General features: G+C 46.8%; 1 protein-coding gene across 14 annotated transcripts in view; it reads left to right on the top strand.

The window, feature by feature from the left end:
- Positions 1–22,262, top strand: part of LOC306818601 (muscleblind-like protein 2a) — a 54,646-nt gene that overhangs the window by 19,098 nt on the left and 13,286 nt on the right. For 9 of the 14 annotated variants that reach the window (XM_079336265.1, XM_079336263.1, XM_079336276.1 and 6 more), the window contains exons 3-7: positions 13,281–13,445; positions 14,500–14,703; positions 16,526–16,786; positions 21,092–21,145; positions 21,525–21,675. In XM_079336265.1, coding sequence (XP_079192391.1) covers positions 13,281–13,445; positions 14,500–14,703; positions 16,526–16,786; positions 21,092–21,145; positions 21,525–21,675 — 835 coding nt within the window. The remainder of the gene's footprint in view (positions 1–13,280; positions 13,446–14,499; positions 14,704–16,525; positions 16,787–21,091; positions 21,146–21,524; positions 21,676–22,262) is intronic. The other 5 variants (XM_079336267.1, XM_079336273.1, XM_079336264.1 and 2 more) reach the window with 2 other exon arrangements.

Below are 22,262 nucleotides of genomic sequence, written 5' to 3'. Positions count from 1 at the left end.
AGCAGGGTGACGACATGGTGGAAGAGCGCGATCGATATGTTTACCTGCATCCGATGATTTTTCAGATAAAACTCAGCGTGCGGCTCGAGGGCCGTCAAGTCGCTGCACCCTGCTTTATTGATCTCTTCATACTGAGCAGCTTTTTTTTTTTTTGCTCTCATCCGGCCCTCCCAAAGTGTTACCATGCAGACACTGTTTTCATCATCTCCATGTCGGGTTCGGAGGCTTCTGAGCCGCCGGGGGAATAAAAAAAGCAAAAAAAAAAAAAATCCTCAGAGGCCTCATCACCACAACCAACAAACAAGACGAGGATCCGGGGAGTGCTGCTCCGTATTCCCCCTCGGCCTGCAGATAACAAAGAACTGAACAATCCTGGTGGAGACGTTTGAAAGATCCTCCTCACGTAAAGGCCTCCAGTGTTGCGTTTTGTTTCCTGAGTCTTTTGTTGCATAAAGAGGAAAAAACACCAGTGGTGAAAAGGACGCTGACGCTGAACATTTAAAAACAACCAGGGCCGCTTCCAGAGTGTGCAGGGGCCCTCGGTAAACATCCACCGTGGGCCCCTCCGACCTGCGATTATTATTATTTTCACAGCGATAATGCACGAGAGTAGGGAGGCTGTCCTTGCAAGATGTCACCCGTTGGGGGGGGGGGGCTTACTGCCTGGGGCCCCAAGCAGTTGCTTGTTAACAGGCAGCACCTCTGAAGATAACGGATAAAAAAAAAGGATATATAATGAAAGACAAGTCAAAACAAGCTGGGTCGAAGAAACGCCAAAGCATCAAGGAAGGCTTTTAGGCGTGATTTAAACACGGGCGGAGTCGAGTGTGGAGGTCGAGTATGATCAGACATTTAATAGTTAAGGCTTCAAATAGCGGATTAAAATCAGGTTTTTAGGGCCCGACTGATAAAGGTCGATTCTCACATCGATATTGGGAAAAGAACAAATCTGATCTTAAATTATCGGCTGGCCGATGAGTCGGTCGGGCTCTAAATTCTTCTTTTTTTTTTCTTTTTTTTTTTTAAATTCGATGGCGTTCTCTCGTTGGTTCCCAGTCCTAATAATCATGCATGAACCTGAACGTCACATTCTTTGTTCATCCTCTGCTAGAAAGCAGCAAACTGTGGTGAAGAAATGTCGTCAGTTTGTTGTTTTCGTTCGTCATCGGACCTGCCGCAGTGATCAGTGTGACTCTCAGGGACATAAATAACCCGACTATCTATATCCTGATAATGTTTAAAACACGTGCTTCTAAATTCCCTCTCAAGTGTCCGTGCTCTCCAGTTTCTCTCGACTTTGATTTGTCAGCCGATACCTCTCAACTTTTTTCTTTTTTTTTGTCAGCTCGCAGCGCTTTAATCTCCAAACGGGAGCGTAAGCAGCCGCCCTACCTTTTTTTTTTTTTTTTGTGGCCCTATCTGCTGAGTGTGTTGGAAAGAGGCTTTTGATGAATAGATCTGTTCTCTCCCTTCCATCTCATTATCCGCCCTTATCAGTTTTATGGATTTACACATCTCCTCAACACGCTGTGACGCGCGGTCGATAGTGTCAGCGGGGAAAAGAAGATGTACGCTTTTTTTTTTTTTTTTCTTCTTCTCCTGTTGTTTGTTTAATTTCGTTTGTTTGCGTATGAGGTGTTATTTTTAGAGCGTGCAGAAGCAGCCGCAGCTTTGATCGCTCGGAGAGAGGGTTTGAAATCGAGGTATCTGTTAACAAATGTTAAATTAGGGAATTCAAATCTGGCCCACTAGCTTTTCTGCTGTTTCCTCCGGAGGATGTGACACAGTTCTTCTCAAACTAGGGCATCAACATGTAACCTATTTAAAAAAAAAAAAATCCACTTCTGGTGGTCTGTGCGACCTCTGTCGTGTCGCTGCAGAGCTGAGGGGCGTAGGGATACGGCGTCTCGCGACAAAGCGGGCTAAAGCCTCGGTGTGCTCGCTGTGACTCACCCGCCAGCAGACTGAGAGGTGCCATTGTCGGAGCTGATCCCTTCTGGAGGGTGTGTGTGCGCGTGTGTGTGTGTGTGTGTGTGTGTGTGCGTGTGTGTGTGTGTGTGTGTGTGTGTGTGCATGCTGGAGCCGCTCTTAGGTGTTTATGCGTGCACCGGTCTGTGTTTGTGTGCAGATTAGAGGAGATCTGCCGGGTGGGTTTCATGTCTCAGCAGGTCACAGATGATCAGATTAACTCGAACCTTCAGCTGGATTAGCAGCAGGGAAATCTTGGACTCTGCAGGTGCCGACCATCACCGCCCTGATAACCTTAATTTTGTACTCTTTAAAAGCCTTTTCTTCTGATGCACCAGCTTCTTTGAAATCCTTCAACCTGCCTTGACAGATGCAAACAGACTTGTCTCACAGCTTCCATGTTCATGAAATAATTCTGTCCTTTTTTATCGATCCTGCAGCCGGTATCAGAGCTCCAGGCCCAGGAAGTTAGCAACCTTTCACTTGACTGCTGCAGGCTCTTGTGAAGGAGGATACATCTGTCTTTTACCAACTGTCTTTTATTTCTTTAGATTCTTTAAAAGCTGCGTTTGTGTGTGTGTGTGTGTGTCTGTGTGTGTGTGTGTGGATTTGAAGCAATGCAGGTGCTGCAGTATGGCAGGCTGCAGTCTTTGCACATAGATTCTTTAAAAAAAAAAAACGACTCTCAAAGAGTTCATTGTGGGAGTCGAGTTGGGAGTCTCCTCCTTGTCCAAAATCAACACAGCAGATAATTAAGACTTGAAAAAACACGCAGCAAAGCAGGTTTCTTAAGCAGACACGGGGAGACGTCGGGAGGGGGGGGGGGGGGGAGCCGAGCTGCTGCGAGCGCGTGCTTCTTTTTCTTCAACGATCATCGCTTTGGACTTACCTGCAGAGGTTTCCTGCCCTCATGTCAAACTGTCAGAGGCGTTTCTCAGAGGCCCTCTTTGACGGGGGGCTGCGCGCTGAGCTGCTGCAAACTCCCTGTAAATAGTGCGCTTCACAGCAAAGCCTGCGTGACATAAAACTTGTCTGCTCTGCATGCAAGTTGCCCGTGTGCCCTGTTATTGTTTACACATAGTGTTGCTGCTGTGTAATGCTGATTGCACATCTCACCACGTTGCCAAATATTCTGATTTTCTGACGATATTTAAAGGCTTAGTTCAGTTTTTTTGTGGCCTTGAATGTATATACAATAACAACAAAAAAAAGCTTCATAATCATATTTGAATTTCAGCACTGAAAGTGGTTGAGAATCTGGAGGGTCATATAGTTATTTGCTTCAGTTCGGGGATGTCAAAGTCTGTGCAACAGGATGAATCGTTGCATGGAACAGTTGCTTTTAGCATTGCATTTGCATCCTCTTTCTTTTTTCACCACGACCAGGCTGAGCTACGTTTGAGCTAATCCATCAGTAGCTGCGGAGTCACAAACACTTTCTGCATGTGACGCCTCAGCTGATGCACGACACGCGCACCACGCTGACGAGCAGGAAAAACAAACGGGCCAAAGCAAGAGACGAGAGGAAAACGTTCAAACAGCAAATGTCGCATTCGGTCGAATGAGACTCTCAGGTGTGGCGACATGACAGGCACAGACAAGCTTTATTACTACTTGTCTCACAAGGAGGTGGGAGTGTTTACCCTCCCCCCCTCCCTCGTCTGTGTATCTCTTCTGAGCTCTCCCCCTCGTATAATCTCAGGCGTGTCAGCAGCAGTATACCACTCCTCCATCTGTGGGATTACAGCTGGTGAAACAAAGGCACTTAATTACTGCTGAGACAACAGACTTACGCCACCGGTGTGTGTGTGTGTGTGTGTGTGTGTGTGTGTGTGTGTGTGTGTGTGTGTTGGACGTGCATAAAAGAAAGCAGACTATTGTTTCTAAATTACCTGGTCTCTGTCCTCTGCAGCGAGGGAATAGTCTTGTTTGCATTGACTCACATTAGCACTAATTATACTGTGATGTAATAGCGCAGGACAAATTTACCTGATCACAACACACTCTGCTGTGCTGGAGGAAGAGGATGCTGGAAACACCTTTTTTTTTTTTTTTTCAGATCCAGAAAGTATTTGATGAAATATATAATATATAAATATCCATGAAGTGAAACGATCAGTTTTGCTGTTCATAGCCAGAGGTATCTGCTTCAGTTAGTGACATTTGCTGTTGTGGCCTTCTGTTTTTTTTTTTCCTCATTTAGAAACGTTGCATATTGAAGTCTTTGTGTTTTTGGACTGTGGTTTAAAATAGTTTGAAGACAAGATTGTAAGTTTCAGAAATCTTTGAGAATTTTCATTTCATGAGATGAAACGATAAAGTGATACTCCTCTGCGCACAGACATGACAGCTTGTCTGACAACAACGCAGCAGCCTGCACGTCCTCCTTCTAACTTTAGATTCTGCTCCTGAATACTCTGGATTTGTTTGGACCAGAGAAAGTAGGCGGGGCTTTGAAGGATCAATGTTGTAGATGCTTTTGAGACATGGAGAGAGGTTAGAACGCAGAAAGCTTTACAGACCCATGCAGAGCTGGCTAAACACTGAAGCTACAGTGTCCACCATATGCAGAGCTGGCTAAACACTGAAGCTACAGTGTCCACCACATGCAGAGCTGGCTAAACACTGAAGCTACAGTGCCCACCACATGCAGAGCTGGCTAAACACTGAAGCTATAGTGTCCACCACATGCAGAGCTGGCTAAACACTGAAGCTACAGTGTCCACCACATGCAGAGCTGGCTAAACACTGAAGCTATAGTGTCCACCACATGCAGAGCTGGCTAAACACTGAAGCTACAGTGTCCACCACATGCAGAGCTGGCTAAACACTGAAGCTATAGTGTCCACCACATGCAGAGCTGGCTAAACACTGAAGCTACAGTGTCCACCACATGCAGAGCTGGCTAAACACTGAAGCTATAGTGTCCACCACATGCAGAGCTGGCTAAACACTGAAGCTACAGTGTCCACCACATGCAGAGCTGGCTAAACACTGAAGCTACAGTGTCCACCACATGCAGAGCTGGCTAAACACTGAAGCTATAGTGTCCACCACATGCAGAGCTGGCTAAACACTGAAGCTACAGTGTCCACCACATGGTGACCTGTGTGAGCATCCACTTTAGAGAGGAGGGGTCGGAGCCAGCTCTTTGTGATGATGAGAGTTTAGACTGCAGTACTCATTTTAAACACTAGGGGTCAGAGCTACGTGTTTCTCATTTTACATTTCAACATTTAAATTATTTTTAAAAACTAATGGGCGTGGCTGCATTTATAGGTCATATAGAGGCGTCAGTATGAAGTTCGGTCTGTTTCATATCTAAGAGTCTTTAAAACTCCTCAGCCTAAATGAGGCCTTTTGGCCGTGATTTCATGATGGATTTTCTGTGTCTTTCTATCCCGGAGCCTCGGCGCTTCAAACGGATCCATTAGTCCAAACGGATCCATTAGAGCCCAAAAAAACAAAAACCCAAAACAGGATCCTTCAGAGGGCGCTTTCTCTGTGTCGGAGGATAAAGAGAAGCCCTGTCCATGTGCATCGAGCGCCTGAATGCTCTTCCCTGTGCCGGGATCACTGCTTCTTCTGCAGCCTTGTGATCCCCGTGTTGTCTGTGCTCTCGGTGTCTTATAGCCGGGAGGGTTTCACAGAAGAGGTTTTCCTTATGCTGACCCATAACCAGCTGTTAGTGCCTCTGGAAAAAAAGACACTCTTTCCGTGCAAACTGAGAACGGAGAGAAAGACTTTTTTTTTTTTATTCATTCATGCCCTGAAGAAACTAAAACTTTGAGTTTGTACTAAAATGTTTGGAAGTGCAAAAGGTACAACTTTTATGTTTCATCTCGAGCGGCATCATTTCCTGGAAACAATCATTCCCACATCATCACTTCCAGTAGCTGTTAGTGAGCCAAGGTGTGATTTTATTCGTGTATTTATAGGCACAAAATCCGTAAACAAAACGACACGCCAAAAGATGAGCATGAGCCGCTCGTATTCTTCAACAAATCAGGATGACAAAGCATTAACGTCAAGACACGAATGCAAGCCTGCGAGAGCAAGACACAGAGGGAGACAAGAAAGGAAAAGATACGAGGGAACGTTGAAAGACGAGGAGAGAAAACAAACGCCCGACATATCTCCCCACTCCTCCTTAACTGGTCAGCGGAGATCCAACAGGTTCTTCAGCTATGCTCTGAGGGGATTACACATATCACAGGCTTCATGTCAGAAAAATTAGTGTCAGTTTCTCTCCGCGGCCCTCCTCCTCCTCTCCCCGCTGAGAAGGACAATCGGATAAAAGGAGTGGGGGAAAGACTTTGTGGCAGTTTCTCTGCAGAGTAGAGACATCCAAAATCCAACTGTACCAGCTGATTCGCTTTTTAACAAGTCCTGACTGGTTGCACAAGTGGATATTTCACTGTGAGTCTGTCTGATTACAACGCACGATGAAGCCCTGGTTCATCATTCTTCCCTAAATTAATCCTGCACCTCTATTTCAGCCCTGCTCAGAACAGGCTGTTTCTGTGTCTGTAGCTTTAAATATGTAAATGAGCTGTGACCGCGCCCCCTCTCTGGAAGGGCTCTGGTTGTGCTTGTTGCTTTCTCGCTCCATGTCCTATTATTTATGATGAGAAGGCAGACTCAGAGGGCAGAACAAACACCGAGCTGTGGGAGTGTCACCCACCTGGGGGAGGGGCTACTGCCCTTTGTGATGTCATGAAGGGAAAACGGCCTGTTTGAGCACACATGTTCTGAAAAGTGGAGCAGGGAGAAGACGGAGAGGATGGGACTTTTTCTTTTGTGCATTCTTGTGCTGCACGTGGACAAAGTGCATCCTGATTTCGAGAGAATTCAAAGTCTACCTTCTGTCCTTTTCTTGCACACGTGCTGACTTCTTCAGTCCAGACATCCATATCAAAGCCTCCACCGTGCACTCAGCTCCAGCAGTGTGCTGACCCTTCAGTTCTTAAGCCACGAGCTTCCGCCCTGATTGTATTTTCTTGATTGCGTTCTGTCAATACCGCCGGTCACAGTGTCATTGATCTCGTCTGTGAGCCGCTGCGCCTGCATCAGAAGACCGAGACATGAAAAGCCTTCCCTGCTTTCAGAAGAAGTGAAGTAATGCATGCACACACATCCCAGATTCCCAAGATTCATCAATATTGTTTCTGGGATTGAAGTGTTGACGTGGGGAAGGGGAAGCAATGTCTCATTTCCTGCACCACAGAGATGTAATGTAATGGGGTTTCCAGCCGCCTTTACAGGGACATTTACAGCTCTTCTGTCTATAGGCAGCAGCTCTGTGTCTCCAGCGGGGATGAAGATAGAGCACCCATTGAGGGTGAAATGCAAATGTTACAGTGGTGAACGGAGGGGCCCACAACTGAAGCGCTATTCTGCTGAGGAGGGTGGAAGACTGGCCCTCTGTGTCCGTGCCACCCACAGACACACAACAGTCATCGCTCTGACCATTCAGACGACCCTGATGAAGGAGGTGGGGGGTCGGGGTGGGGGGTGTTTCTGCCACTGATGAAGATGGCAGCAGAAAGCCCAGGCAGGAAGATGCCAGTTACACATGGACCATTTGTGCCAGTGTTCCTTGTAAAATGTGTGATAGTCAGCCGGGCTAATTATGCTACTCAGGCTAAGAGAGGCTATTTTAGCAGCTCTCATTTGAATGTCTTGACTGTCTCAACATAGTGACCTCAGGAGGTGCAGGATATATATATATCTATATATAGAGAAAAAACCAGGAACTTATCTTTGCAGATCATAGGAGTTGCTGGTGTGCCGTTATTGTACGGTTACTGTCAAACAGTTTGGTGGTTAAAGGGTGCATCGTTTGTCCAGTAGAGGCAGTAGTGGAAAACGGTTTATTCAGGGCCTCATTTACAAATAAAAAACTGATTTGAACTTGCAGAACTCGGGTTGTCGTTGTCTACGTCTGTTACTGTAAAGCGTTGGTTCGCCGCGTTTTCATTTTCATCCACCAGGGGGCCTCTCAATCAAAACAAGAACAAAAAAAGCTGGCGGGTAATCATGGGAGTGATTTTCTCCTCTGCTGCTCCCTTCCATAAAAACAAACTCCGACAAGAGCGTGTCATCCTTTTATTCCTTGGCTACAATAAACTTCTTGTGTCTGTTGGAAATATTCGAGATATCTTACTATCTTACTTTAACTAAATGACTGATCTCTGTTACAATAATCAGATACTTTAAATTGAAATATAACATCATTATCCACTGAGCGTACACCAATAATCCATTTCTTGCATCTTAATAAAAACAAATTCCTTCTTTAAAGGTCATCTGCTGAAAGTAGGAAGCCGCCCTGGATTTGAAAGTAGCATTAGGAGCTAATCAGAGTGTAAGAAGGAAGCAGGTCGTTGGACTCGTGGCTTCCTGTCTGCTCTCATGTATCGTTGGGCCTTGTTTCCGCTCCCTCGTTAAGTTCGACGGCGCTCTGTCGGTGTGTTTGCTCGATTCGGCTGTTTTGTGTTTATCGATGTTTCCTCCTCTGACTATCCTGAAGGTTTGCCAGCTGAACATTTTGTGCTCCTTGTGTCTTATTTGGGAGCGTGATCGTTGCAATGCCAAGAAAAAAACCCAAAGAAAAATCTTGTTTTTTTTAAGGATAATCACTTTCAAGCTGCATTGTCCGTTAATTTCCTCGTACTTTTTGAAATTGTCCTAACGGTCGTGTCTTGTACCCACATCTTCTTCACTTCGCGTCTGATCGGGAAATAAATGATCTACACTAAAAAAAAAAAGAAAAAAAAGTGCAGTAAAAAGTGACGGAGCAGTGTCGGTCATACGGCGACTGTTGTCATGGAGACAGGAAGGACATGCAGCGCTTTTCTACTCAGTGCACGAAACACTAAGCGGACACAGTAAATGTTTAAGTGCCTATCTTTTATCTGAAGTCTCTTGGTTTTTTCAGACCGACAGCCAAAAAAAATGCAAAAACCACAATCACACAAAACGATGAGAAGACGCAAATCCTTCCATTTTAAGGTTTATTTCCAAATATTGCTGCAGAATATTCTTATATATTGATTAACCAGCTGCAGGAAATGGATGCACGTGTTGTATTGGATGTAAAAGGGAGAAAACTGCATCTTTTATGGATGAAAGAAACGTACCGCAGTGGAACTCCAGAAGTCATTAACGGGCGCTAATTACGAGAACTTAATAGAATTAAAGAAGCGACGTGGGGGGGGGGGGGGGGGGGGGGGGGGGGGGGGGGTGTTGGTGCAATCCTAATCTGTTTGATTAGCTGCATGTATCCGTTTCCCGCTTGGATCAATCTGAATATGAATCTTCATAGAAAGCTCGGGAAACAATTAGTGCGTCCATGTTTGGGGGATTTTGAAGAAACGTGGCAGCAGTGACGCCTCTTGGACAGACGATAATTCGTCTTTGATCCCTCTGTCATCGAGCGCGTTTCACCGCCACGCAAGGCAATAATTATCCAATCAGAATCGAAGCAGCCATCCCCAAAGCGCGGATCATAGTTTTTCATACACAGGGACAATGCTCCAGGCTGCAGCGAGAGGTTGCCATGTGAGCGACCCCCGCTGCTCAAAAAGGTATAATTTCACCGTGTAGCTATGGCTACACAGCGACGGCTGGCGCGGGAATCACAGAGGTGGTCTGTTCAAAGATCCTTTTCATAGACGCCTGCTCGGAGGCAATGCCCGCCATGAATGGATTTCTGCTCTGCTCCGTGTGGGTGGCTCAGACAGAAAGAACACAGTGTGTGTGTGTGTGTGTGTGTGTGTGTGTGTGTGTGTGTGTGTGAGTGTGTGTGTGCTTGCATTTGTCTGACACCCTCTCAAAAAAAAACAAAAAAAAAACAGGTCTGAAGCTGGAGGATGTCATTGTCATCAGACATGCAGGCTGCTTTTTTTTGTTTTTTAGCCGCGTCATTGTGCCGTTGGTGGACCACCTCACTGCTGACACCATCCTCTCGTTTTTTTTTTTTAATACGTGATGCAGCAACATTACCTCATCTTATGTGCTTTGAATCTCCGATTGTGGAGAAACTGCAGCCTGGACCTTTTTCTCTTTGATCATCAGTTTTCGACCTCTCGTTCAGAAACACACAATCGTGTTTATGTTTTTTCGAGTAAGACGAACTCCTGAGTCAGATTTCAGAGAGACGTGATGTGTGAAAGCAATAAATGAACACACCAGAGTTCAGTTCATACTTCATAATAGGTATGTTTTATCCACACAGTTACTTAAGATGGGATCTTTGACTGCCTTGAATTTGATCGTTAGCAGATGTTTAGTTAGCTTTAAATATGTAAATGAGCTGTTTCTGTGTCTGTATCTTTAAATATGTAAATGAGTGTGTCTGACCACGCCCCCCTCTCTGGAAGGGCATGTGTGTACTCGGTGCTTTCTCGCTCCATGTCCTATTGTTTACGGTGAGAAGGCAGACTCAGAGGGCAGAACAAACACCTAGCTGTGGGAGGGTCACCCACCTGGGGGAGGGGCTACTGCCCTTTGTGATGTCATGAAGGGAAAGTCTCCAAACGGCCTGTTTGAGCACACATTTTCTGAAAAGTGGAGCAGGCAGAAGACGGAGTGAGAAACATCGGGAAGTGTCTTTAACTACAAATAATGATCTTTCATATAAATGAAGGGTGTGCTACATTGCTAGCTGTGGGAAAAAAAACGAGATAGCTACGACAAATCAAGCTGATTTATGCAAATACGGAACACAATGCTGAGGTGGATCGTGAATACATCATTGAAAAAAAAAAAAAACAACCTCTGAGAGAAAGTTTGACATGATAAAAGGAGATATGTCCAAGGCCTGCACTAAGTGCATGGCGCCCTGTGTGTATTATGAAACCCTTTTGAATGTGGCTTCGGCACCATTTACCTCATCAACCTTACCTTCCAATCAGGAATAATGACGAGCGACTGCAGAAAGCACGTGTCACTCACGAGCTCAACATCAAATGAATATGAAGCAAAAAGAAAAAAAAAAAAGGGAAGGTAACGGCCTCTCTCAGAAGTCCACACGAGCGATGGTGCGAGCGCTCGAAGTGTGTGTGTGTGTGTGTGTGTGTGTGTGTGTGTGTGTGTGTGTGATCTCTGTCGGGTGCAGTGGCGATGCTGCGCTCCCCTGCAGACTCAACGTTTTTTTGGGATCCTGTCCAGAGCTCAGCTTTCAGTAGCACACACACACACACACACACACACACACACAGAATCAAACCTGCCAACGCGCTCAGGCTCCGTTACGCCCGCCTACGCATTCTCTCTGCTGCATACAGATACACAATGCGCGCGCGCACACACACACACACACACACCTTTGTGCGGCGTCGGTGCGTGCTGTACGGCTCCAATTAGTCCTGACACCTCTGAGGTTTTTTGGTTTAGTGCTAATGTTATTCCCGTGTGTGTGTGTGTGTGTGTGTGTGTGTGTGTGTGTGTGTGTGTGTGTGTGTGTGTGTGTGTGTGTGTGTGTGTGTGTGTGTGTGTGTGTGTGTGTGTGTGTGTGTGTGTGTGTGTGTGTGTGTGTGTGTGTGTGCGTGTGTGCGTGCGTGCGTGCGTGCACGCTGCAGTGCGTGTGGGCGACACTTGTTTGTCATTTCATCTCATATGCATACGTGTGGGCAGGTGTGAAGTGCGTGCACGTGAAGCGTGACGCTGCGGCGCTAACACCAGGGCGTGGAGGTCAGTCGAGCCCGCCCGACTCGTGGCTCTCATCGCCTCGGAGACTCGTACCCGTGTTCTGATGTCATAGTGATTTATAATCTTCTCCAATGCACAGAAGTAATATCCTTTTCAAATGTGTCAAATGAAGAAGAAATTGCGGCAGCGCTGGGAGCTTGTTTGACGCTCTGCAGGGAGGGAGAGATAGCGGCGTGTTTTATTTTCCTCATGATGACGACTGAAGGTTATTGGTTATTTGCACGGGGAGCAAGGTGGTTACCTTTACCTGCGCTTAATCAAAAAAGGCCCCTGGGAGGAAAAAAAAAAAGTCCCAACATCCGCTGGCAGCTCGAGTGACACCTCCTCACGCGTGTCAACAGGAATAATCCATACTGGGCTTTTTGATCATTTGCATCACGAGCCCACGGGAGGTGTTCTAGTTCACTGCTTCACTAAGAAGAATGCTGAAAGCATGAAATGGCGTTTTTATTCTGTTGATTTTGTTGAAAGTTCTCGAAGACGTTCTAAACCTGTGGCGCTTTGAGTCACTCGAAGACGAGAAAAGACGCCGTTTTGAAGCGTTTCCGGGCGCTCTCTGGTGGGGTTTTAACAAACAACGGTAAAATGGCGTGAATTGATGCGAAAGCAGTCAGCTGGCTGCCGTGTAGAGGTTTAACCTGGTGACTTATCAGGAGGAAAAAAACGATTCAAGTAGCTTTCGGTGACTTTTTTTTTTTTTAGAGTTCAACACCTGAGAGGAAATTAAAGAAATTAATTCCTCTCCTCACCTTTTCTTTCCACCGTCCCCTCGTTCTCTTTTCCCCTCTCGTCCTTTCTCCCTCCCTGCTGACCCCTCTCTTCCTCCTCCTCCTCCTCCTCGTGGTAAGCGCCGCGCCGCGTCGAGGATCCGTATTGGATTATTGTGTTAGCCATTAGCCTCTGGGGTTGACAGTGTAATTGCCTTCATCCAGCAGAGTCTCTGTAAGCCTCGCCCTGCCTGACTGTGCATTTGCATTTCCACAGAGAAGCGTGGATGACCTGTCCATCAAAAAAAAAAAAAAAAGAAGAAGAGCTGCAGAGATTATGTTGCTGGAGTTGACCTCGGCGTACGTCTGCTGTTTTTGGACAGAAGCTGCAACGTCAGAAACGGCCGATCAGCGTTCACAGCAATCGATCGCGTTCACGCTCAGGGTCGGACAGCCGAGCCGCGCTTTTGCGCCGCCGAGCACGAATGTAGGAAATCATCTCAACGCTCGGAAATGCAAATGAAGCGTGGACCACACGCTTTAAAATCCCCAAAACATCACGCCGTCGTTTGAGCGTCTTAACCTCTGCAGGCATGTGCAATCGCTCCCCCCCCCCTCCCCCCGGCCGCTGCCGCCGCCCCTCCGCAGGAACATAGCAAACATTTCCCGTGTTTCACACTCTGCCTGTATGAATATGCATGCAGCCTCCCAGCGCTCCGTGTTTTGGAGTCTGTTTTAAAAAAAAATCGGAGCCCACGTATCCGCCGCCTCCTCCGGCAGACTCAACCTGTTCGCAGTTGGGTCGGTGAGGAGTTTCAGTTCATTCTCTTGATCAGAGACATGACGTTTGTTTCTCTCTCTCTCTCTCTCTCTCTCTCTCTCTCTGCTCAGGGCCGCTGCACGCGAGAGAACTGCAAATACCTCCACCCGCCCGCTCACCTCAAGACCCAGCTGGAGATCAACGGGAGGAACAACCTGATCCAGCAGAAGACGGCGGCCGCCATGTTGGCTCAACAGATGCAGTTCATGATCCCGGGCACCACCATGCAGCCTGTGGTTAGTGGCGGGCTTCGCCGCCGCGGGAGCTGGCGGGCGAGTCGTTGTGTGACTCACTGTGAAAATAACCCACGTCTCTGTTGTTGTTGCTGCTGCTCTGTGAAAACGCTTTGGCGTGGCGCCTGTGAAAACGCCCTTAAACGCCAAACTTGCACAACATCATTATTTCATCATGCTCTACCGCTTCATGCCAACTGACTGTCTTTGAATCATGGCGTTTTTACTCAAGCCGATAAAACCGCCACGTTCTAAAAAGAAGAAACACGTCAACACACACACACACACACACATACGAAACAACAACAACAAACAGCATGACATCATAGCAGCTGGAAGCAGCCAATAAATGGACGGTAGAAGAAGAACGGAGCGGCCTTGAAATCACGCTCTCCAAATCTACGGGATATTTTAAAGGGCCGACGCGTAACTTTCTCACTTATTTATTTGGCGAACCCGGGTTCAATTTCCCACGGAGAAAAAAAAAATAAAAAAGTCGACCTTTATGCTGCACACACACATCTTCCCTTCCCATGATGCTTTGTTTTCACACACTTACCGACACGGGCAAGAAAGGTCATGCATTTTGTTCCCACTCGTTATTGAGTTGCCCTTGAGCAAAGCGCCGAGCTCCTCGCCCTTAGTTCGCTCGACGTAGAGCGGCGCGCTGTGGTCGGGCGCTGGGCGTCTGCCAGGTGCGAGCGTGTTTGACTGCATCGATGTGAGGTGTGGCGTCGCTGCGCCAGAACATGCACGCTCAGCAGAAATCTTCCCGCGGAGACACGGAGGTTAAAAAAAAACAACCTCCTTCTGCATTCATCTCTGAAACTGATTCCTCTTTTACCGGTCACACTCCCCCCTCCCGCCCGCCGCCGCCGCCAGCACTCTGCACAGCTAACTTCTGTCTGTCTCTTTCTATTCCCTCCCTTCATCCATCATTTCACATCCTGCTGTTCAACGTTTTCTTTCATTCCTGTCTGTGATTTTAATTCATGTAAAAAAAAAAAAAAAAGTTTATTTCAGTTTTTTTTTTTTTTTTTTGTTGCTTCCTCTGCAGCAGACGTTCTCTGTCAGCCAGGGCCTGGGCTCCGGCGCCGGTTTGAGCTACACGCCCTACCTGACTCCCATGTCCCACAGCATGGGCCTGGTGCCCACCGACATCCTGCCCAGCTCGCCCGTCATCGTCCCCGGGAGCCCGCCCGTCTCCATGACCGCAGGCTCCTCCTCCAACCAGAAGCTGCTCCGCACGGACAAACTGGAGGTGACGCGCCCAATCACAGTCCTCTCTGTCCCTCTCTCTCTCTCTCGCTCTCTCTCAAGATAAGAATGACAGCCTATCAGAGTGGAGCGTAATTAGAGGGGCATTGAACCGTAATTATGGATGTTACAGAGATGCACGAGATACGTGGTGCTAATTGTCATCCTTCAGAGCGTTAACAGGACTCCCTCTGCTCCCGCCGTGTTTTCACTCTGATATTAAAGGCATGAAAAACGAGCGCGCGACAAAAATAAAAGAAGATACATAAAAACCTATAAGTCAGTTTTTATTTCAGAAATTCTTTAACCTAAATAAAAAATAAAGAGGATAAAAGGCTCATAGCTAAGACAAAAGGGAGAAACAGTCCTGATGGAAAACATAAGTCTGGGGTGCAAACTGAAAGTCCGAGGAACTCCGATGTCATGGAAATCTTTTAATGCACAGCGATGCACGTAGAAGCGTCTACGTGTTTCGAGTCTCCGTCAGAAGTCCGTTCGATTAAATCCAGAAGACAGAGTTTCCACCTTTAGCAGCGTTTAGCTTCATCTTAATGCATCCGAATGATTGTGTGAACACATGCATGAGCGGACCATTCCTGGAAATCCCCCCCCCCCCCCCTTACCCATCACCCTGACATCCCTCCTTTCTTTATTCTTTATTTAAACGATAGATGAAAAAAAATCAATCAACAAAAAAAATTAACAGAAATCTCAAAAAGATAAAAAATTTCACTGTAGTTCACATTTGACTCGTTCCAGAGAAGACAGGAAGTCCTTCCCCCCGTCCTTCGCAAACACACGTTTGACGTTTCACTACGACTGATCATTTCGCCATGAGCTCACGTCATCCTCCGCCATATCATACCGAGTCAGTCGTAGCTGAAGTGTTTGTTTGATTTGAACTTCAAAGCTGATAACGGCTCATTTTTCCATCTCGCCGACACTTCCAGGCTCCTCGCTGTTTGTCCTCTGTGATCCTTTTCGTTGCCTCTCCTTACGGAAAAACAATTAAATGAAATATGATGACTCAAAAAAAAAGAGGATGCAATCACAGCGATTTTAGGGGCTGAAAACTGGTACTTGCCAGACGGGGGACGATTACAACAACTTGAGCCGTCTCCGTCTGCCCCCCGGCAACCGCTCCAAACAGAGGAGAGCGTGGTGATTGTGCATAACAAAAAGGGGGGGGTTATTGTTTTTTTCACCACATTCATAAAGATAAACAATAATCTCCCGATAAGACCTGGAGGTGCTGCTGCTTGGGCGTGGGCCTCCGTGTGTTTTTTCTCTGGGAGCGCTATCACTTAGCAACCGAATGAAGTCGGCGCTAATGAAACAGCATCCCTCGGAGACACGGACACGGAGCCCACACACACACACACACACACACACACACACACACATGTTGTAATGTTGTATGAGGATTGGTGCAAACGTTTCGAGTGCGTCCCAGAGTGCGAGACAAAAGCAGACCCCCCCCCCTCGCCCCCCGTCATTATTTTCATTCCTCTTAACAGTTAAACGACGACTGGTTCGCTAATTCTTCAGACGTTGAATGGTGTTAATTTTAAAACTCAAATTTTTTTCTGCTTTTACATTTTCTCCAGACTATCTTCAGTGCATTCAAAAACCGGAACAATTCGAATCCGTTTGCCAAAAAGATTTGTTGCAGTACTCATTTTGACCAGCAGAGGGCTGTATCTCTTGTTCGAGCTGCACTGAACGCTGTTTTTTTCTGTCTCTCTGTTCTCTCCTCCTGCATGTATCCGTCTGCGTGTGCGCGTGTCTCTCGCGTGTGTCCCTCTCTCTCTCCCTCTCGCTCGCAGGTGTGTCGCGAATTCCAGCGAGGCAACTGCGCCCGCGGCGAGACCGACTGCCGCTTCGCCCACCCGAGCGACAGCCCCATGATCGACACCAGCGACAACACGGTGACCGTCTGCATGGACTACATCAAGAGCCGCTGCTCCCGCGAAAAGTGCAAATACTTCCACCCGCCGGCGCACCTGCAGGCCAAGATCAAGGCGGCGCAGCACCAGGCCAACCAGACGGCCGTGGCCGCGCAAGCCGCCGCCACGGCTGCAGCCATGGTAAGAGCACAGCTACAGCCGACCCACTGTTAACCATACCTGCGCACACATACTTATCCGTGTGCTAACCAATCAAATCCCTGCTGGTTAAGAGTTCTTATCAGTCCCTCCAGGAAGGTCTGAATCCCCCGCGAATGCCCCGTCTTTAGTTCGACCTCGGGTTTGACCACGTAGCTCACGTCCCTCGGCGGCATTTAAATCGTACGTCTCCAAATGAACTTCTTTGATATTCAAGTCGTTGATCCCCCGAGTTCTGACTTGCAAAATGTCCGAGTCGTGTACCGCTTAAATCGCATTTTCCAATACTTTTAAATGTCATGTTTTTATTTATTTTACTGAAAGACTCGATATGAAATCGAAAAAAGTGCCGAAGCTTCACTAATACTTGCAGCGGCGACATTTTTGCTACCGAAACATTTCAAACGTCTTTTTTTGTGTCCACTCTTGGGTGCGTGGGACTTCTATTTTTTGTTGCCATGGTATCGAAACAGGTATCCATATGATTTAGTTTCACACCCCGTTGAATCGCCCTCAAACCCTGAAAGCGACTTTTTAGCAGAAAGCTGCAGTTTCTTGTTTTTCTTTTTTTGGGGGGGCTGCAGAAATCACAGCGCAGCTCCGCAAAAAATCCTGGAGGGACTGAGCAGGAGAGCGGGGCGCTTCGTAAGGTCCGGACGGAACGATAAGTTTTATTGCACCTATATTCAGGACACCTTGAACTTTTAAACAAGAGCCGAGCCCCTTCATCACGCCGTGCAGGGAGGCTTTTTTTTTACAGCAGGTTATTATCGGAGCGTTTATGGTCCTAGGAGAGCCAGTAAACCTAATATATACACAGTTTGTAAAGCGTTCATGCTAGCCCGGGGATGCTAATTGAGCGTGCTGCGTAGAGAATAACGACGACTTTTGCAAAACTAACCGCCACGTAAATACACGAAACCCCCGACAGATCATCAGGTGAAAACGAAAACGTTGACGACGACACCTTCAGGAACATAAAAAATGTGGAGCACTGTTTTATAACAGTGTGAAAATGTAGCCACCTGCGCTGGTTTGTTCCAGCATGCTCCCGTGTACAATTCAGCGGCCCGAAGTGAGGCAGACCTAAACACAGGAGTGTAACGCCGCCAGAACAATCTGTTATTATCTCACTGCAGTCTGCTTTTATTTTCCAATGCCCTTGGTACATTCAGAGACAATGTGCTGGCTCACCCCCTCCTCCCCCCCCTCCTCCCTGCTCTCAATGATAAGTGCGGCTCTCTGCAGATCAGTGCAAATTGAATCAAGGATGGATGAGGATGTAGCCTCATGTTTCAGAGAGAGGGAGGGGGGGGGGGTGCACCCTCCTCCTCCTCCTCTGCCTTTAGTTGGAAAATTACCCCAACAGGATGAGGAGGAAGCAGACAGACAGTGAGACAGCGTTGGCAGTGCGTCTTCATCGTGTCCCCACACGCCCTTTTCTTTTCTGAATCCTACTTTTGGCTGCTGCGCTCGCACACCTTACACTGCGCCAGAGTGCTGACTGACTTTTTTTTCCTTTTTTTTTTTTTCGCTCCTCCATGGCATGGGCATGCATCACGCGTTGCACATTCTCTCCCTCTCTCTCATTGGCTGGCTCCATCGCTGCTTGCTCTCCCTCTGTCCTTCCTCCATGTAAGTGCTCAGTGTGGAAGAATGATAGTTTGTGCACTTTTTTTTTTTTTTTTTTTACAGTAGGAGCTGCAACAAAGCAGGAAAACAAGGAGGTGAAACATGCAGACAGGCTAATCTGATATTTTCTGCACGTGGCGTCCCCGGGTGGGGGGGGGGGCGGCGGTGAGCTGCAGACGTCAGGAGAGGAAATACGCATCACGACACAACGGGGTTGTAATTTACGTCACTGCACAAACAGCGAACCGTTCGGCAGCTTTTGGCAAGCGGCTCACGCTTCCTTAGGCGGCGCTTTTTGACGTGACATCCGGCGTTTCTAAGGTAACGATAAACGTGCCAACCGCCGCGCGAAGTTTATTCCGACTGGGGGGGGGGAAATATTTGCGTTGATGTGAGCGCTCAACAACAACAAAATATGCACAACGGTGGCGGTGAAATCTTTGCACGTGGACTCTTTCATGGCGTCACGAAAAAACAGCACGCCTCTCGCGACATCATCACGTCGTCACATTACGCGTGTCAAAAACGTCCTCCTCATCGTTCACTCAAAGCGCACTCTTTTATTTATTTATTTTTTCAAACAGGCGGTTTGTGCGTCCTCATCTCCTCACGCCGTGTTCCTCGCACGCCGCCGTGCATCAACTTTATGACCCAATCCTGCGTTTACCAGCAGCAGCTACGGAGATAAAGCGGCGAGCGGGGTTAACCTTCGGACGATGCCTCGTTTAGTCAGCACCTTTCATCCAATTCTCTTCGCCCTTAGCTTGAAACGTGAGACCCATAAAAAAAAAGAAAAAAAAAAGGCTGCACTGCTGCAAAGAGGTGATTTCATTACCCATAATTCACTTCTTCTTTTTTCAACAAAGAGGAAGTTTACTGTAGATAAGCTTACACATTAACTGATACAGTAAGAGGATCCTGTGCTGTGTTTCTGCTGCCTGCCGTGCTGTGTTCTTCCTCCCCGCTGCAACTTCGAATGCATCCATCTTTTGCTTGATCGCCCATTTTTAAATTTTTTTTATTTTATTTTTTTTCAAACCTTTAACCGTGTTCCACAGAGCGTCCGATCATCCACGCGCATGAAGAAAGAGGCTCCTGCATGGACTCCATCAGCGCTGTGCTCGTCACACCCATCACCTCTCTCGCTCTCTCTCTCGCTCTCTCTCTCAGCAGTGACAAAAAATATAAAAAAAATATTCTTTTGAGAACTTCACAAATAAACGATCTTGTTAGGTTAGCGTCACGCCATCCTGAGAGAGAACCCAAACTTTTATTCCTCTGAAGGATCGTGAGCATAAACAGAGCTCCACATTCTGTGTCACCCCCCCTTAAAGTTTAATGGATCACACCAACAGGCAACACTTACTGTACCCACGAAGAAGAGTTAGTGCGAGGCTTCGTCGACTAAAAACTTGAACCGACGCCATCGCCCGAGAAGGAGCGAGAACATTTCGCCCCACGAGCATAAAATAAGACAAAATAAATCACCAACGATCACATGCACAAGCTGACACGTGTGCTCATATACGACCCGTTTTAAATGTGCATACCTCACGTCGTGCGTCTGAGTCGTCGACGCCATGTTGGGACTCATTTTAGCGTCATCTTATCAAAACCCTGCAGATAGAAAATGCTGTGCTTGTCCAAATTTGCAGTTTTTTCCAGTTTCTTGCAATTACAGAATTAAAAAACAAACCCCGAATTATCGGGCGACATATTTATCGGTCGGGCGTTTTGTTCTATTAGTAACGTTAGCCTGCAATCGTGTCCACTTCCTGCGTTCTTTGACCGCCGTAAACCCAGTCCTTAAACAGCTCAACGTATCAGCTTGTCATTTTATCAGCCAGAAAGGGGTGAAAGCCGATGTTTGTGTTTTATAGGATTAACGCCGGCAACACCGCCGCGTCTGGAATTTTCTGCATCCCAATCTGCTGCGATAACTTTTCCAAGCAATCCGAGTCCAAACACATCGCAGGTCACTTTCACAGCAAGAAAACACGCGCCAACACGCCTACGTTTAGGCCCCCCCCCCCGAATTATCAGCAGATGGATTTATCACTCGGCTGTTACGTTCTTATCGTAATGTTTCTAGTATCGGGTGTTTTAAACCACACAGAACCCCCCCCAACCCCCCCCCCCCTCCCCAGCTGACACGTTCAAAAGGAGTCCTGTAAGAGTCCTTGTAGTTTTGTATTTATCATCCTGCTCAGTTGTGTTTCTGTTTACTGCGTAGATGTTTAAAAATAAAAAGAAGAAGAAGTTTGATAACTTGTCGGAATTGTTACTACTAAATGCTTTCTCCGTAGATTTTTGAATTCCCTTATAGATTCTTGCTTTTAAGAGTTTTAATATAGATGCTTTCTTTTTTTTTTTTTTTTTTTTTTTTTTTGCTTTTGTACTAATTCAAAAAAAAAAAAAAAAAGTATCTTTTAAAAGTAAACAAAACAGTTTTTTGTTTATGTGCATGCCTATTGTTTTGTATGTGGTATACTTGCATTTTCAGATTATTTTTTGTTTTTGTTTTTTTCCTTCTCACCTATCCACAATGCAATGCTGTCCCCCATGACGCACCTCTGCTTGCTGTTACCTGTATGTTAATACGCTTGAATCCCATTGGCCCACTGCCATCATGTGCTCGCTGCCTGCTAATTAAAGACTCAGTCGACTGCCAAAGCAATGAAGCGACCCCTCGAGGCAACTGTAGACCTGGTACTTGGACCTTTCACCTTTTGCTTTGCATGTAGCTTCTTTAATTGTACTGTAGCCACTCACAACGATTTAAGTTGGCTCTTTTTGGTTTCTGTGAAAGACACTTTAATGTATAAATATTGATCATTTAAATGGCTTTAAATACCTACAACGTAATGTTAAATTAATCAGAGTTTTTCTTTAATGTGTTTGCCTTGCTATGGTGTAGTTTCTCATCGTCCTTGTGATAGTTACAGCAACCTTTTTCATGTTGTGCTGTGCATAGACTAATAACACATTTACAAATATCTGTGTTGTGTGAGTCTACAGTTCAAATCTACTCTTTCTTTTTCACTCTTTTTGTGTGTGTGTGTGTGTGTGTGTGTGTGTGTGTGGACAGGCGTTCCCCCACGGCGTCCTCCAGCCCCTACCAAAGAGACAAGCGCTTGAGAAGAGCAACGGAGCGAGCTCCCTGTTCAACCCCAGTGTTTTGCACTACCAGCAGGCGCTGGCCAACGCACAGCTCCAGCAGCCCGCATTCTTCCCCACAGGTGAGCGCTCCCGATCCACGCACCCGAGCACACGAGAGACGAGCATGCGCACGGACGCAAGACGAACGTGCTCGGCTAAACTTTCCACAGGTTTCGCTTGTGCTGAAATTACCATCATCTCTTACCATTGCTTGCATCCGCCGACCGGAGCTTTCAAGTTACATCCAAACCGGTTTCGATCTGACGGCGCAGAAAAAACAAACAAATCTGCTATTGAGAATTAACAGCCCTCAGTGCCGTTTCTTAACTCGGATCGAATGCTGCGGCTCATATGAACTCATAAACGCGGCGCGGTGTTTTATTACCGCCTACACGTGACACGCATGTCTCTGTGAGGCTCGAGCACACAACACACACACACACGGAAGGTTTTAAAACTAAAACTAAAAATTAAAATCGTGTAAAAGTGTGTTCAATCAGTCTCGACAGACGTCTATATTGAAAAAGAAAAATCACATTTTAAAAGCCAATTTAGTTCCAATCGTGTCTGATTAATTGGAGTCCTTTCCCTGATTGTTGGCCAGTATTTTCCCCTCAAACAAACTGCAGCTGAAGCCCCCTCAGGTCGCCCCGTTAAATGAATTAAC

The sequence above is a fragment of the Symphodus melops genome (genome assembly GCF_947650265.1).
Source record: "Symphodus melops genome assembly, chromosome: 23".
Classification (NCBI taxonomy): Eukaryota; Metazoa; Chordata; class Actinopteri; order Labriformes; family Labridae; genus Symphodus; species Symphodus melops.
Note: the sequence above shows the minus strand (reverse complement) of the source record. Positions and strands in the feature narration are given on the sequence as shown.